The sequence below is a fragment of the Eptatretus burgeri genome, chromosome 14 (genome assembly GCF_056783735.1).
Source record: "Eptatretus burgeri isolate ZD-2024b chromosome 14, Ebu_testis_v1, whole genome shotgun sequence".
In the NCBI taxonomy this organism is placed as follows: Eukaryota; Metazoa; Chordata; class Myxini; order Myxiniformes; family Myxinidae; genus Eptatretus; species Eptatretus burgeri.
In genome coordinates this window covers 26,030,919-26,048,063 of record NC_140974.1, presented here as the reverse complement: position 1 = coordinate 26,048,063, position 17,145 = coordinate 26,030,919, and the positions used below count along the sequence as shown (strand labels likewise).

At 44.2% G+C, this 17,145-nt stretch overlaps 1 protein-coding gene across 4 annotated transcripts in view; it reads right to left on the bottom strand.

Annotated features, from left to right (window-relative positions):
- Positions 1-17,145, bottom strand: part of LOC147012831 (claudin-10-like) — a 62,376-nt gene that overhangs the window by 31,457 nt on the left and 13,774 nt on the right. For 3 of the 4 annotated variants that reach the window (XM_085854097.1, XM_085854096.1, XM_085854094.1), the window contains 2 exons: positions 8,252-8,365; positions 1,184-1,761 (listed from right to left, as the gene is read on the bottom strand). In XM_085854097.1, coding sequence (XP_085710223.1) covers positions 1,184-1,761; positions 8,252-8,365 — 692 coding nt within the window. The remainder of the gene's footprint in view (positions 1-1,183; positions 1,762-8,251; positions 8,366-17,145) is intronic. The other variant, XM_085854095.1, reaches the window with a different exon arrangement.

Here is a 17,145-nt window from a genome sequence, read left to right as displayed (position 1 = left end):
CCAAGTTTCAATTTTTTTCCTTGGTGCAGTTTCGGAGATACAGAGGTCCAATTTTTTTCCTTTTTTCCAACATGGCTGCAAACCACGTGACCTATAATGTCATAATTATCATTAAAACATTCTACAGGAGTCGTTGCTCCTGTGATGAAAATTTCGTGTCAATCTGACAAGCGGTTGTGGAGAAAAACACTCAAATTCTGTGCGGACAAACAAACAGACAAACAAATGGACCCAATTGCAATACCCTCTCCTCTGACGAGGGTCAATAGATCTATGAAATCCTTATCTGCTCTGCTCTTTCCCTGTTCCTGGACTCAATCTATCCCTGGCAAGTTAAAATCCCCCATAATCCATACTCATCCCTCACCACATGCCCTTTTGAATTCTTCATGTACTCCTCCTTCCTCCTCTTCCTTCACACCCGGAGCCTTATAAAAGCATCCTACTAGTATCTTACTGTTTTTACAATCTGTATCTCTAATCTCGAACCACACAGAATCCTCAACATTTATTCCTTCATTAATGTCACCCCTTTCTCTTGATGCAAAGCTGTCCTTTACCCAGATTGCTACTCCTATTCTATCCTTCCTATCACACCGATACACCTTGTAGCCTTCTAATCCTGCCCTCCAGTTACTCTCCTCCTTAAACCATGTCTCACTCACTGCAACTATATCATACTCTTCGCTATCTACTTTTGCCTCAAGCTCTTCCATCTTATTATTTAAACTCCTGGCATCGGTGTAGAATATGTTTAACTTTTCCCTTCCTGAAATTACATTTTCTTGCCTGGCCTCAGTCATCACAATTACATCATCTGTTCCTTGTTTTGTAGTTTCCCCACCCTCCGCTGACCTAAAAAAAAGTCTGAATTATTTCCTTGATTCCAACTGCAAACCTTGCTGCCCCCTTTCTATTTAACATACGGCCATCATTCCGGAAACACTCCCTTTGCCCCCCAAATGATTCCCACTGCTTCTTAAATGCAAAACTTTACATGACGATGTAACCCCCATCCAAGTCCATAGTTTTGGTATAGTTGCTCATACATGGGATTAGTGTTATTTCACTTTGTGTCATCTCTTTGGTGTATGTTCATTAGTGTTAGAGCATTAAAGTACCATTATTGCGTTAATGTACCATTATTGGCCCGATCATTTTGAATATCTGTAATGTTGGTTACCTTCTTGTCTTGGATAATGCTCATCAACTCCTGTCGTCCATGGTTCCTGAAGTCCTGCCCTTCTGTTTCCAGAGACGTTTTGGGAGGTATGATTGATTGTTCTGTTAAGGCAACCATTGTGGTTATGGTTTTGTTTGAGGCTTGGATTTTGGCTGTTATGCTTTTGACTCGGGCTAGATTTGTGGTTTATCTTCGGGTTTTGCTTGGGGGTTGGGCTGTCGCTGGTATTATGGTTGGGTCTTGTTTTTGGTTGGCTGATGTTTGCTATTGTGGTTGAAGGGTTGTGTTTGGAGCCACATTGATCATGATCCTCATAAAATCCATTGGAATTGGAGCTGTGTGGATGTTTGGTGACCAGATTGTGGTTCACTTGCTTGGACCAGAGCTTGGAGCGAGCCATGTGTTTGGCACGAGGGTTGTGGCTTGAGTTATGATTTCCAGATTCATAGTTGGTATTGGAGAATGAAAAAGGATCAGTTCGTGTTTTAACTGGTGATGGGCATTTATTATTGGACTGGTGTTTTAGGTGTCGAGCATTTCTGCATTGCCTTCCAGCTGATCTTCCATATGATTCATGCCTGTGAATACACAGAAGAAACCCCAAATATAGCAATTATCAAATAGACAGAACACATTGTGGATGAAAATTAAGATGTAAATTCTCTTCAATTCAGTGGTGTAATGACTCGGTGCTGTAATGGTTAAAGTGTCCATACCGAGTCGAGGAGGTTCAAACACCGGCTCAGTCATACCAAAGACTTTAAAAATGGTACATGCTGCTTCCTTACTTTGATGCTCAGCATTTAAAAGGTTGCGAGCATGGACAATCCCCATAAGTTGGTTTCAATGGAAGGAGGAAATTCCTTCTTAGGAAATGCCCTGCTAAGTGCGGTGAGAAATGTGACACCATTGTTGTGATGTCGCTGGTACCCAGAGTGCCCCAAGAAGTGAGGGCACTTCCCCCAAGCTCAATTCATAAAAAAGTACACTATCTTATCCTGATTGGTCGTGTTTGACACGAGGGTTGTATGATGCGAAAGTTAAGGCCCGGTCACACCTTGACGTTTTAGCCAACGTATGCCGATTTTTGAATTTTTTTTCTAAAACGCTGGCACACGTCGAATACGTTATGGGTAAGTTTTGATAACATTGAGAGCACGCTGAAAAACACTGCCATACGTCGTTGTACGCTGGCTTTAAACGTTGTACTTTTTGGTTGTCCTCAAATGTTTTCATGCTTGAAATTTCACGACGTATGCCGGCGTATGACTCACTCGTTCCGCTACGCTGGCCACAAGTTGTATGCACGGTCTGCGACCGTTGACAGACGTCAACACATGCTACTTGTAAGTTAATCATAAGTTGAAACACGCCGAGGTAATGTTTAGCGTACCCGAAACTTATTTCTAACCTATGATTAACGTGTTGTTGGCACGTTACGCGATCGTTGCCACACATCGACAGACGTTACTTTTAAGTTACTCATAGGCTGAAAGACGTCGGTATAATGGATCGTCCTTGTATCAGCGTCCACGGCCACGGCCAGGACACTTATTTGCAGCATTCTTCAAACTTTTCTTCAGCATGATGAGGATGTTCACACTTCGATGTCTAGCTTGGCTATGATTCCAATTGTCCATCGGCAGCGTCTATTTAAAATAGTCGAGTTTGAGCGTTTTAACACGTTCAGAAGAAACGCTTCAAATTTCCAAACGCCAGCGTTAAAAAACAAAGGCGAGTGACAGCAATTTAAATCGTTCATTGATAACAATGAAAATAGTTGAGTGGTACCGTTTAAAAGTCGTTGAGTGTAAAAAAAATCCAATTGTTGAGCGCAAGCATCTACTTTCAATAGTGGAGATGCAGCCATTTAAATCGTTGAGTTTATCATTTAAATCGTTAAATCGTTAAACGCAAGGACGATCCATCATAACCCACACCCTCCCCCTCACACTCACCTACTACTGCCAACATGAACAAACTACTACTACTAATACTAATACTGATACTGATACTGATACTGTAACTGCTGACATGGACATCGACTCAAAAAGGACTCGAAAACACTGTTGGGTTCCCCTTTTATGAGCAGCATTTTTATGTACCAATTCCCAAAACCGCTGGGAACACGTCTTGATATGGCAGTTGTAAGCTAGAAACACGTTAATTTTTTTTTTTGTCGACCGGAAGACGTCATTGGAATACGTCTACATACGTCGATGTGTGTTGGGACTACGTAAAGAATTGGTTCAAAGCACGTCAAACATAAGTTAGAAATAAGTTTCGCGTAAAAAAGACATTACCGCGACATGTTTCGACTTATGAGTAGCTTATAAGTAGCCTTTGTGGGCGTGTGTAAGCGTCCACATATCGTGTGTAAAACTTATCCCCATCGCATGCGGAACGTGTGTCATACGCCGAGTACGTCGTAAAATTTTGAACATGTTTAAAATTTCTTGACATACTCTACTTACTACGATGTATGATAGCGTACTTTAGCGTTCTACTCACGCATACCAAACTTACTCATACCGTATTTGATGTGCCCCAACGTTTTAGACACATTTTTCTTAGGTCGGCATACGCTGGCAAGATCGCCAAGGTGTGACCGCGATGTTGTCACTTCCATTTCTACGGCAGTTATGATTCGAATCGTTGTGCGTCAGCCTTTTAATAGGCTACGTCACGACATCGTCGGCGATGCATGCAACGCGCTATGCCGAAGTTAGACTATCGTTGGGCATCGGTTGTGTAGGCCGACAACAGGTTCAGCATTCGTTGGTATAAGTTATCTATAACACAACGAAACGTTCTGTGTCCATTACTAATATGTTATACATAACACCAAGTCGCTATGAATTTCGTCCGAATCTTTAAAAAAAAAAACATCAAAAGTTCAACGTAAGCCAGCGTTTTACATACATTTTAATACGTTGCCATCGCTGGCTAAAACGTCAAGGTGTGACCGGGCCTTTACTGGTTTGTGGACAGGGGGTTTATTTCTCTCTGTTCATATTTCAGTCACTGCTAGTCTTAAGGCCAGAGGCAGCCTTTGGCATTAGTCCTTTCTGCCCATGTAAGGCCTCTCTCACAATATGGTACCAACCATGAAACTGGTCCAGATATGTTCCAGGCCAAACCTACGGAGGATCTTGGAGGAGTTTCACCTATACCCCGAAAGGTGGAGTGTGCAGGCCCACCAGTGTGTGGATATGTTTTGGCACTTACCAATCATGCTCCAACTTTGGGTTAAATAGCAAAGATTGTAATGATTATTATAATGATTTTATGACATGGATATAAACCTTACTTTGTGAGTCACGTTGTTTCATGCATATTGCCTTCGTGGTTTGAAGTGTACATATGGACAGAGCTTTGACAATGGAACGACAACCACACTAGCTGTACAAAACTACCCAGGTGGGAGAAGTTTCGTCGGAAGAGGAGGAGGTTGAGGTGGAAAATTTTTGACTCAGGCGAGCAAGAAACGAGACATTTTGAAGAAGCGACTGAGACAGCCAGACTTCGATGCTCTTTCAATCTTTCCTGAGTTATACTAATACATACATCCACTATTTATTTGTTTTCACCCACCACAGAATCAGAGTAAAGTGAGGGAAGAATGAGATTGAACAGAATGAGGGAGTATATTCCAAAGGCAGGAAAAAGAGGAATGAAAGAGTGAAGGTGAGCAGTGATTCGTGATTTTGGTAGTTTTACCATAAGGAGGTTGTTGGCGGACCTTGAGCGCCTTGTGGAAATATGGTGGGGACAAATCACAGACACAGCCGGGGGGCGAGACCGGAGAGGAGATGGTAGAAGACAGAAAGACCACCGACCTGCCTGCAGTGAGAGAGTGAGAGGCCCAAAGACTCATCCTCATCACTGGAGATACTAATGATCCAAAATGCCTTGGTTTCCACAGCATGAAGCCGAGAAAGGTGGGAGGCAGGAGCACCAGCCCAGAGGGGAGAGCAGTACTCCATCAGGCTGCGGAAGAAAGCTTTGTATGTGGTCAGGAGCTCAGGTGGGCCGAGGAAGGACTTTGCACGACGGAAGATTCCCAGTCAGCGACTGGCTTTGGAGGCGAGGTTGAAAATGTGACTTTCCCAGGAAAGGTCATGGCAGATAGTGAGACCCAGAAGCTTGAAAGAAAGGACTTCTTCCAGAGGATTGTGGAGAAAGTGGATGGGGGGTTTTTCTAAATGGTCCTTTCCGGAAGACATAGTGAGAGTGTGAGATTTCTCCGGATTGAAAGACATGTTCCACGTGTTGGACCAGTTTGTGATTTACCCAGATCTGCAGTGAGCGAAGAAGCTGCTGCACGTCGGTCTGAGGGATGACATGGTATGGCAGAGGGTGGAGTCATCAGCAAAGAGATAAATATCTCTTGTATCGATGGAAGAGGATTTGCTCAATATGAAGACCTGGGTTTACCGTAGTCTTGTAGTGCCTGTATAATCGAACATCACCATTCCGCTTCAGTACCGTGATGACTGGAAAGAACCAGTCTGAGTATGGCACCCATTCAATCACTCTGCAGGCCTCAAGCATGCCGAACTTATCTTTCACCATGTCACAAAGGGTATATAGAGCTGGCCTCAGTTTACAGAAATGAGGACCCACGCCATCATTCATGACAAGCTTGGCCTGTAAATCATTGAGCTTACCAAGCTCATTGAAAAATTGGCGGTTATGCTTTTAAAGGATTTGCTCCAACTGAGGTGGTATGGTTTGCACAAGCTGAATGACTGACCAGTTCAGATTGATGTGGTTCAGCCAGTCACGACCGAGAAAGAAGGATCGACCTCCTCAAATTGCACCTAACTCGAGCCCGGTATGTTGGCCGTGGAAACTCAATGAGAAATCAGCTACCCCAATCGGCTTTATTTTCTCACTGGTGTCGGTATACCGCTTGAGGTCTAAACTGGCGAGTTTCAGACTTTTCAGCTTGCAAGTGGTCTGTTTGCTGATGATGGAGATTGCCTCACCAATGTCGACTTGGAATGTGATGGTATTGTTAGCTTCCACATACATTGTTAATGGTTGAGCTTTTACAGTGCCAACTGACTAAAACCCATATCTCAACCAGGGTCATTGTCCATGACATGTACAGTGGGTGATGTCGCTCAGTGACAAATATTTTTCAGGTGGCTTACCTTGCGACAATTCAAACACACACTATCCTTAAAGGGAAAACCATGACCAAAGAATCAACCTCCACACCCCCACAGGTCTGAGCTGTTACCTGACTGGAAGTGTTGTGACTGGCCTGCAGTAATCCTTTGTGTGTTGTTTCTTACCGAAGGCTCTTTTTAACCAGATACCTTGTTTATTCCCATGTCGATTTATGTGTTCTGACCAGTGATATTTGAGTGATTGTTCGACTGCCAATGCGGTTTCAACTGCCTTGATAAATGCAATGTCCCCAAACTTGATGCGAAGCATCACAGAAACCATCTTATGATCTTGTAGACCAACAATAAATCTACACTTGAGCCTGGCTGCGTACTCATCTGACATGAATTTGTACGCAACAAAGATGTTTCAGTCTTGCCACAAAATTAGCTACACTTTCTCCTGAGTTCATCGTCAAATTATCAAATTTGTAACTGCCCATTTGCGGCAATGTTTCAAGCTTTGTATGTTCCTTCGTCTTCTGGACTATACATTGGAATGTCAAGACGTGGTCTTTCGGCTTGTTGGGAGCGATCAAGTCACATGAATGTCGATAGTTGTCCGCCGACAGTTGATAGTTGTCAGAGGATCATTTCTGCACCCCTCTGGTCTGGCAGAATGCCCCAGAGGTATACACACTTACCTTTGAGCCGTCTCACTTCGGTTTGAATCTCGGCTCAGCTACAAACTGTTATCCTGGTGCCTCACAGCCACGGTGATTCATCAATGGGTGCGCCGTCCCTCGAATGGATGTTAAACTGGGCATCCCATTTGCCAGCATAAGTTGGTGGACGTTAAACATCCCACGGTGTCCTTTGCAAAAAGTAGGCAAGGTATCACCAACACCCTGAACAAATTACAAATTCTTGCTCTTACCTATAGAGAGTGTTGCATCAGTGGCACAAGCTGCACCCGCAGCTTTGTGCTGCACACAAAAGAAAAGAAAAAGCACCTTTCTTGGCTTGATAAAAATTCACTGTTTAGCCATATAACCCTTTACAAAGTAAGTCAATTAATTTATATTTCCTTAATTGTGAACCCAACAATAACTGCTATGAGTGACATTATGACAATGTTAATTACCTCTGTCTCCGAAGGTGGATGGAGGTTGTGTTTTCACTACTGTCCGTCTCGTCTGTCTGTCTGGCTGTGAGCAGGATATCTCAAAAAGTTATGGACGGATTCGGATGGAATTTTGTGGACAGGTTGGGTGTATGACAAGGACGAGCTTATTTGATTTTGGTGACGATCCTGATCAGGATACGAGAATTTTTCAACTTTTAAAGTGATTCTTCACCATTTAGAGACAGGGCTATAAATGATATACAGTATAGCATACTATTTCAAAAGTTGTGGACAGATTATGACAAAACTTGGTTGATGAGTTCGGTAGGTGACGAGAACAAGCTGATTAGATTTTGGTTCATGTACGGATGCAGATCCTGCCGATCAGTGGGATACAAAACATAAACTGTTTAGCCTGACAGAGGCATGCGTTCTACCGAGTGCTGTTCTAGTTCAGTTACATTTCATCTCGAACGAGTCCCACTTTTCGGCTTGGTCACTTTCCTAGTGAAATGGCCTCAACAAGTAGTACTATTAAATTGGAAGGTGGGGGAATTAAATTTGGAAAATTATACCAGTAATGCAGAAAATACAAAGCTGGAGAATTGGAGAAGGGGTCTGTGAATGAGGGGCAGGAGGTGGGGGGAGGGAGCTAAAGAGGGGTATACATGCTGATAAGAGAAAAGTGTAAGGAGAGGGGAGGAAAACTAGCATGTATTATGGAAGGGGGAAAGTAGTGTAAAATTACCAAAGCACTGGCATGCTTGGAGAAATGGTGTTCTTTTGTGTTTATCATTCCTTGTGTGTTTATTTGTATTTCCTTACAATCTGTGGTTATCTTCTGAATCTGTGCACCACTCTACACAGAGCATTGCACCACCTCCCAAAGCGAGTAACGATCCAGCCCAGCCAATGTAGAGAGCCGAGCCAAATTCGTACCTGCCACATACACGAGGTTGAAATATTAACACCTTTCTTGTCCACATTGAACCATGACACAGCTTTGTTAATTATAATCTCTCTCTCTCCCTTCCCCTTTTCTCTTCCTCTCTCACCCTCTCTGCCTTCCTCTGCCTCCCCCCCCCCCCCTCTCTCTCTCTCTCCCACACCCTTCTCTTCCTCTTTCTCAATTTCTCTCTCTCTCTCTTGCCCTCTCTCCATTGTCCGCCCCAACCCCCATGCCCACTCTCACTTCCTCACCCCCTTTTTTCTTCCCCTTCTCTCCCCAACCCCCCTCTCACCCATATGCTTCTCCCGTTTTTGTTTTTTTCTCCTTAATTTAACAACCTTCACCTTTCCTACCTCCCCCACCCTCCCCTAACAAATCCTGTACGCATGACATACAAAGCACAAAAGGGAACAGTCATTGATCATTTTGATACACCAGAAGCCCAGTTTTACAAGGGCAAAAATATAAACAAACTATAAAGGAAAAAGCACAAATTGTATTTTCATTATATATTTTTATATCTTCACGAGATTATTACATTTTCATGATAGATTTTTACGTCTTCACAATTCATTTTTATATCTTCACTATATATTTTTGTACCTTCACTAGATACTTTCACATCTTCACTATACATTTTTATACTTTCACTATATAGTTTTTGTACCTTCACGATACACTTTTACATCATCACTATATATTTTTATACCTTCACTATATAGTTTTTTTACCTTCACTATACACTTTTACATCTTCACTATAGATATCAACATCTTCACTATATGTTTTTACATCTTCATTATATATTTTCATATCTTCACTAAAGACATGTACATCTTCAATGTTGTTGTTCGTCTTTCGGCTGCTCCCGTTACGGGTCGCCACAGCGGATCATCCGTTATGATCTGCATACTGATTTGGCATAGGTTTTACGCCAGATGCCCTTCCTGACGCAACCCTGGTCGCCTCTTATGACACAGGGATAAGGATTGGGTTTCGCCATGGTTCCGGGCTGCCCTACACCCTCTCATAGCGCGGCCCAGTGCAGAGCTCCCGTCCTCAAGCGATCCTCCGAGTAGCCAGATTACAGGCGCACGCCACTACGCCCGGTTGTACATCTTCAATGTATATTTGTATATCTTCACTCTCGAGTTTTATACATTCACGATACATTTTTATATCTTCACCATATATTTTTACATCTTCACTATGTATTTCTTATCTTCACTCTGAAGTTTAATACCTTCATGATACATTTTTATATTTTCACTAAATGACCCGTGGACCCGTTGGGTTCCTGTTGTGACAGCGGTTGATGAAAAAAAAATCATTGCAAAAAAAAAAAAGAAGAAAAAAACCGATAGCTCCAGCGAACTATACTGCTGAGGTTGTTTGCATTGATCAAATACTCCCGAAGAGTACTTTCCTGAATCGGGAATTGATTTTTACTAACTTTTTCGTTGCCCGATTTGAACGAAACTTGATACTGCACACCACAGGAGAATGGTAAGTAATGTGGCCCTAAAATTTTTGCGCTATCGTATATCGTTTTGGCTGTATTTCGAGAACACACATACATACAAGATGAGAGTTTTAGTAATATATAGATGATACATTTTTATACCTTCACTATATATTTTTTATATCTTCACTATATATTTTTACATCTTCACTATATATTTTTACATCTTCACTATATATTTTTTATATCATCTCAATATATTTTTACATCTTCACTATATATTTTTACATCTTCACTATATCTTTTTATATCTTCACGATATATTTTTACATCTTCACTATATATTTTTATATCTACAATATATATTTTTACATCTTCACAATATATTTTTACATCTTCACTATATATTTTTACATCTTCACTATATATTTTTACATCTTCACAATATATTTTTACACCTTCAATATATATTTTTACATCTTCACTATATATTTTTATATCTTCAATATATTGTTACGAATTTCACCCGCCCGGCGTGCGATCGGCCACGTAACTCGAATCGCGACGCATTGCCCACCGGAACGGACAATTCAGTCGTGACCCTCCTGGAACTATCGCCAAGGAGCTAGTCACGGGTGGGGGTTTAACCTCACCACAACCCAGCCCTCATTCTACCCGCGCGAAATAGGGTGAATCGCCGAAAGTCGATATACCTAAGTACTCACACGGGTAACCTACCAAGGGGTTGTACCACGCCACAGGTCGACTCCGGACACAAACCACTTAAGCGGCTCGTTCCGTGCTACAGGGATAACCGAGCGGAGTTATCGTCGACCTTGACGGTTCAGATTGGTTACCGGGTGTTTTAAACCCACTATCAATCCCTTACACGATGCAAGATGGAGATTCAACAAAGGAAAGGACGAAACGAAACGGGAAACAGTTCAACAAGCAAGCACATTTATTTCACACACGTAAGCAGGCAAATAGGAACAAAAGCAGGCAAATAGGAACAAAGGAAAGCACTACGACCGAATAAAAGGCAATTATTTACAGCACAGTCACTTATACAGGTTTTACTTTGCAAGACTGGCGCCACAAACACACATACAAAAGCCTGAAAAGAAAAGAAATGAAGTGACTTCCCTCATGGACCGTCGAGACCTCCTCTCCTACTACCGTCAGCGCGGTCGCGCCTGGTTCCGGCCTCCCACGCGGCCGGCGAACCCTCTCCGGCACCCCTCGTCCGGACGCGCAGGTCCACCACAGACCGCACTGCGGCGCCTCCCATCCGCGTCTCCACCAACAGGCCGTGCCGGGCCATGAGCGCGGAAACAAGAGAGGAGGAAGGGAGCGCTTTGGAGAGCGAGACGCAAGGAGAGAGACCGAGCCTTTTTGGAGAGAGAGCGAGAGAGATCGAGCCTTTTTGGAGAGAGAGACAGCCAACATGAGCCACGATCAGAGAGAGAGAGAGCCTCGCGTGCGTTTGCCTTTTGTAAGGTGGGGCCCCCGCCCTTCGCCGCGCGGGGCTGCGCCCCGCTCGCGGCTCCACCTCCCTTCGAGGCGTTTCCAGAAGGCTCTTGAAGGGGGGCGTGCTCCCACTCCGACCGCCTCACGCCGGGCCTCCACCAATGGGGAGGGAGCTGCCCTGCCCCCCTTCCTGTGCCAGCCTTGGCACCACAGAGGGGTGCGCAAACCCGTGCACTAGCGCAGGTTTCTTTTTTGCCGTTGTCGTTGGTTGGTTTGAGGTTGTTGGATCCAAAATAACGATAGAGAAAAGAAAAATGGCTAACTCAAAGCGTCGCAGCCCGGATGAATCGCACAAAACCCCCCTCAAGAACAGGTGTGGACTAACTACACATGAACTTAGCGTCATAACTGATCTTAGGACCCTTTATGGTGTATTGCGAATTTCCACAGCCATAACAATATATTTTTACATCTTCACAATATATTTTTACATCTTCACTATATATTTTTATATCTTCACTATATATTTTTACATCTTCACTATATATTTTTATATCTTCACTATATATTTTTACATCTTCACTATATATTTTTATATCTTCAATAGACATTTTTACATCTTCACTATATATTTTTATATCTTCACTATATATTTTTACATCTTCACTATATATTTTTATATCTTCAATAGACATTTTTACATCTTCACTATATATTTTTACATCTTCACTATATATTTTTACATCTTCACTATATATTTTTATATCTTCACTATATATTTTTACATCTTCACTATATATTTTTATATCTTCACGATATATTTTTACATCTTCAATATATATTTTTACATCTTCACGATATATTTTTATATCTTCATTATATATTTTTTATATCTTCTCTATATTTTTTTACATCTTCACGATATATTTTTATATCTTCAATATATATTTTTACATCTTCACTGTATATTTTTACATCTTCACAATATATTTTTTTATGTCTTCATAAAATATTTTTATATCTTCACTATATATTGTTACGGCTGTGGAAATTCGCATTACACCATAAAGGGCCCTCAGGTCAGATATCTCCATAGGTACATGTGTAGTTAGCCCAAACCCGTTGTATAGAGGGAATTTATGTGATCCATCCGGGCTGCAATGCTATGAGTTAGTCGTTTTTCTTTCTCTATCTTTTATTTCAAACAAACAGCATCTCAACAACCACGCCATCCCCACCACAGCGCCAACCACACAACGACGCCACACCACCAGCTTCGCCTTTACCTTCACAACCTCATCCCACATCATCGCTTCTACGGCCATTCCCGCACCACCTGTGAACACTGAACATCGGGCTGTCTCGGGCCCGTTCGGCGATTGGTGCCAAACGCACCGAGCCGCGAGCGCGAATGGCGGCCTTTCCGAGGGGGAAATTCGGATCAGAAACGCTTCACCCCACTTCCCCTCCATCCAATGGGCGAACGCGAGGCGGCTTGGCCCCGCCTCCAAGCGTGCATAGGTGAAGTCCGTTTATGCAAATATGGGGATCCAGGGAGGTTCACGCCCCTTTTTGCCCAACCAATGGCTGAACAGAGGCTGGCGTGGCCCCGCCTCCAATCGCGTTTTGATCCGCATATTTGCATATCGGCTTCTCCTGAGAGCTATAAAGGTGCGAGCGGAAGGCGACTCGGGCGCTGGAGTTGAGCGAGGAGGAGAGTGTGTCGTCGAGGAGTTGCTTTTGGAGTCAAGGAGCGTCTCGGTGGAGTTGAGTCGAGTGCGTGCGGTGGAGCTGCGGGCGGCTGGTCGGGGCAGGGGAGCTCGGGTCCGAGGCCAGGAGGACGGCAGTCGGCGACGAGGCTGCGGTGTGGGGGATCGCTCATCTCGTCGCGGGACCCAATTCAGCCAGCCACTCCCCGCCCCCATGGCATCAACAATTTCTCCTTCCCCTGCGCCAAGATAGTGCAAAAGGGGGCCCCGTTCCTCCCCCACCCAAAACGTGGTGCCAACAAGCACGCCAGGGGCCCGGAGTTGGGGCACAGCGGCGCGGACACTTTGCGGCTTGCCCGCCAACGCGTCACGAGGACGTGGGTAAGACCTCCCCGGTCTCCCGGACCGAACTGCTTCTCTAGGTCCCGCGCACATTTGGCCTACGGGCCTGTTTTCCTCCTTGTCTGTGAGGGTGGCTTCTTTCTTTTGCTTCTGTGTAAATGTGTGTTTGCGCCATCTGTGAAGTAAAACTGTGTAAGTGTTGCCGTGTGTACGCGTTAGTCGGTTGTATTACATTTGCTTTTTGTGTATGGCTGTATTTACGTGCTTTCCGTGTGTCGCGTAATAAAGTGCTTGCATGTTGAACTGTGCCCTTTTCGCTTTGTCTCCTTCCTTTAAATTGACTCTCCATCCTCCTTCACGTAAGGGGTTCGTAGTGGGTGCAACATCCCGGTAATTAATCTGAACCGTCCAGGTCGACGATAACGCCGCTCGGTTATCCCGATAGTACGGAACGGGCCATCCAAGCGGCTCGTGTCCGGAGTCGACCTGTGGCGAGGTACGCTCGCCCGGTTTACCATCCGCGTGGGTACTTGGGAAGGTCGAGTTTGGCGAACAACCCTATCCTACGCGGGTAGCCGATTGGCACGATTGTGGTGAGGTCGAAAGGCCCACCCGTGACAAGCTCCCGGCATTGGTCCGAGAGGGTCATGACAGAATTGTCCGTCTGGTGGGCGACGTGCCGCGATTCGAGTTACGTGGCCATTCGCACGCCGGCGGGTGCGAATTCGCCACAATATATTTTTTACATCTTCACTATATATTTTTATATCTTCACTATGTATTTTTACATCTTCACTATACATATTTTATATCTTCACTATACATATTTTATATCTTCACTATATATTTTTACATCTTCACTCTATATTTTTATATCTTCACTATATATTTTTACATCTTTACTATACATATTTTATATCTTCACTCAATATTTTTATACCTTCACTATATATTTTTACATCTTTACAATACATATTTTATCTCTTCACCATATACTTTTACATCTTCATTATATATTTTTTATATCTTCACTTTAGATATTTACATCTTCACGATACATTTTTATATCTTCACTATATACTTTGACATCTTCATTCTAGATTTTTATATCTTTTCTATCGATATTTACATCTTCATGATAGATATTTACGTCTTCACTATAGGTATTTATATCTTCACTATGTTTTCACATCTTCACTATACATTTTTTTATATCTTCACTTTAGATATTTACATGTTCACTGTACACTTTCACCACTTCACTCTAGATTTTTATATGTTTATAGATATTGTTGCGGATTCGCGCCCGCCGGCGTGCGGACGGCCACGTAACAAGAATCGCGGCACGTCGCCCACCGGACGGACAATCCAGTCGTGACCCTCTCGGACTAACGCCGGGAACCAGTCACGGGTGGACCTTTCGGTCTCACCGCGATCGTGCCAATCGGCCCCCGCGTGGGATAGGGTTGCTCGCCAAATTCGACCTACCTAAGTACCCACACGGAGGGTAGACCGGGCGATCGCACCTCGCCGCAGGTCCACTTCGGACACGGGCCACTTAAGCGACCCATTCCGTACTATCGGGATAACCGAGCGGTGTTATTCGTCGGCCTCGACGGTTCGATTAATTATCGGGCGTCTTAGCCCACGACCAACCCTTTACGTGAAGCAAGATGGGGATTCAATGAAAGAAATGACGAAGCGAAGCGGGAAAACAGTTCAACAATAAGCACATTTATTTCGCGATGAACGGAAAGCACACATATACAATTCCACCAAAAGCACATGTAAAAGAAGAAGACAAAAAGCAAATGCAACAATGCAGATCTATCCGACTACCGGGCACTCGGCAACACTTATACAATTTTACTTCACAGACGGCGCCGACAACACATATTCCCAAAGCAAAAGAAAAGAGAACCACCCTCCAGGATGAGGGGGGTAGGCGGGCCCGGGGCCGAGACCGTGTCGGGCCTACCCGTCTGATGATGAGACGCGAAGTGGCGGTGGTGCCTCAACTCCGCGGGCCTCGCGGACAGTGTCTGGTAGGGGGTGGGAAGGGGGCCCCCTTTTGTCGCACTATCTCAGCGCGGGGGGAAACAGGAGGGGGTTGCTGATGCTCGGGGAAAGGAGGATTTCACAAAATCTCGGGTCCCGCGACGAGCGTCTCCACCACGACCTCGGTCGCGCCGCCGGCCTCTCCCTCCGCAGTTCCCCGAATCCGACGCGAGCACCCCCTCAACCGCCTTCGCCGCCGCCGCCTCTCCACAGCTCCGTCCTCTTCACTCCGACTCCGCGAACTCCCAACTGCGAACTGCCTGACGAACGCAGTCGTTTTTATAAGCCCCGTGGCTTCGCTCTTTCATCTTTGACCCTCTGCCTCCGACCTTTCACCTCGCTCCCCATTGGCCCGAGGAAAAGTGGGCGTGAATGCTTTTTGATCCATGAATTTGCATATAGCGACCGCCCTCCAACGCCCTGGAGGCGGGGCCAAACCGCCCCTCGCTCACCGATTGGACGGAACAAAAGTGGGCGTGAGTCGTTTTTGATCCGTTTTTCTGCGGAAAGTCCGTGATGTTTTTGAACACGCTGCTCGGTGCGCGCCTCGCACGAGTCCAGCATCGGTGCCCACGAGTGGCGCAAGATGACGGTGATGCGATGGTGGCGAGTTGTGACGGTAAAGGTCGTGGCGGTTGTGGTGAAGCGGCGTTGTGGTTGGTGGTTGTTGTTGTGAAGCGGCGTTGTGGTTGGTGGTTGTTGTTGTGATGGCTGTTGAGACGTGGTTGGCGGTGGTAATAATGGCGGCTGGTCCAAAATAAAGATAGTAAAAGAAAAACGGCTATCCTGAAGAGTCGCAGCCCTCATGAATGACATTTATTCCCTCTAGACAACGGGTTTGGGCCTAACTACACATATACTTACCGAGATATCTCACCTAAGGGACCTGAATGGTGGTTTGCGAATTTGGTCAACCACAACAATATTTATATATTCTTGAAAGGTATTTACGTCTTCACAATTGATATTTATATCTTCACTATGCATTCTTATATCTTTACTGCAGACTTCTACATCTTCACTCAACATTTTTATATCTTCTCTATAGATATTTACATTTTCACTATCGATATTTATATCAAAAGACAAGACTGACACATTGTATGCCAACTTCATCACATATCATGTAAGGCTTCTTGGTAGAATGGGAGGTCACATTTGTTTCAAAATTATTGTGATTCATTGCACAAAAATAAGGGTTTGCAAAAACATGTGGTATGGTATATCGGCCTTTACATACCATTCACAAAGTGGAGTTGAGCAATTGTTTCACTCTGTCTGTCCATCTTCGCACGTTATTCTATGATCAAGGAACCATTTAATTTCAATGAAATGTTATGTATATTTTGAACAGTGTAGGACACAAATTGGAACATCAATTCTTCCTTGTCACGCATCCAACTTATCTCCCAAGTTTTTGTCCGAATCCGTCCACAACTTTTTGAGATATCGTGCTATGTATTGTTTTGGGCCCAATCTCTCAATCGTGAAGAATCACTTTAAAAATCTAGTAGTCGAATCTGGATCCAAAATATAATCAATTCGTCCTTGTCACACACCGAACCTGTCCACAAAATTTCATCCAGATCCGTTCACAACTTTTTGAGATATCCTGCACACAAACAAGCAAACAGACAAAGACAGAAATGACTGAAAACATAACCTCCTTCACCTTCGGTGGCAGAGATAAATATGGAAGGTGGAGGAGTTTTGAGGGTTGTGCACACCC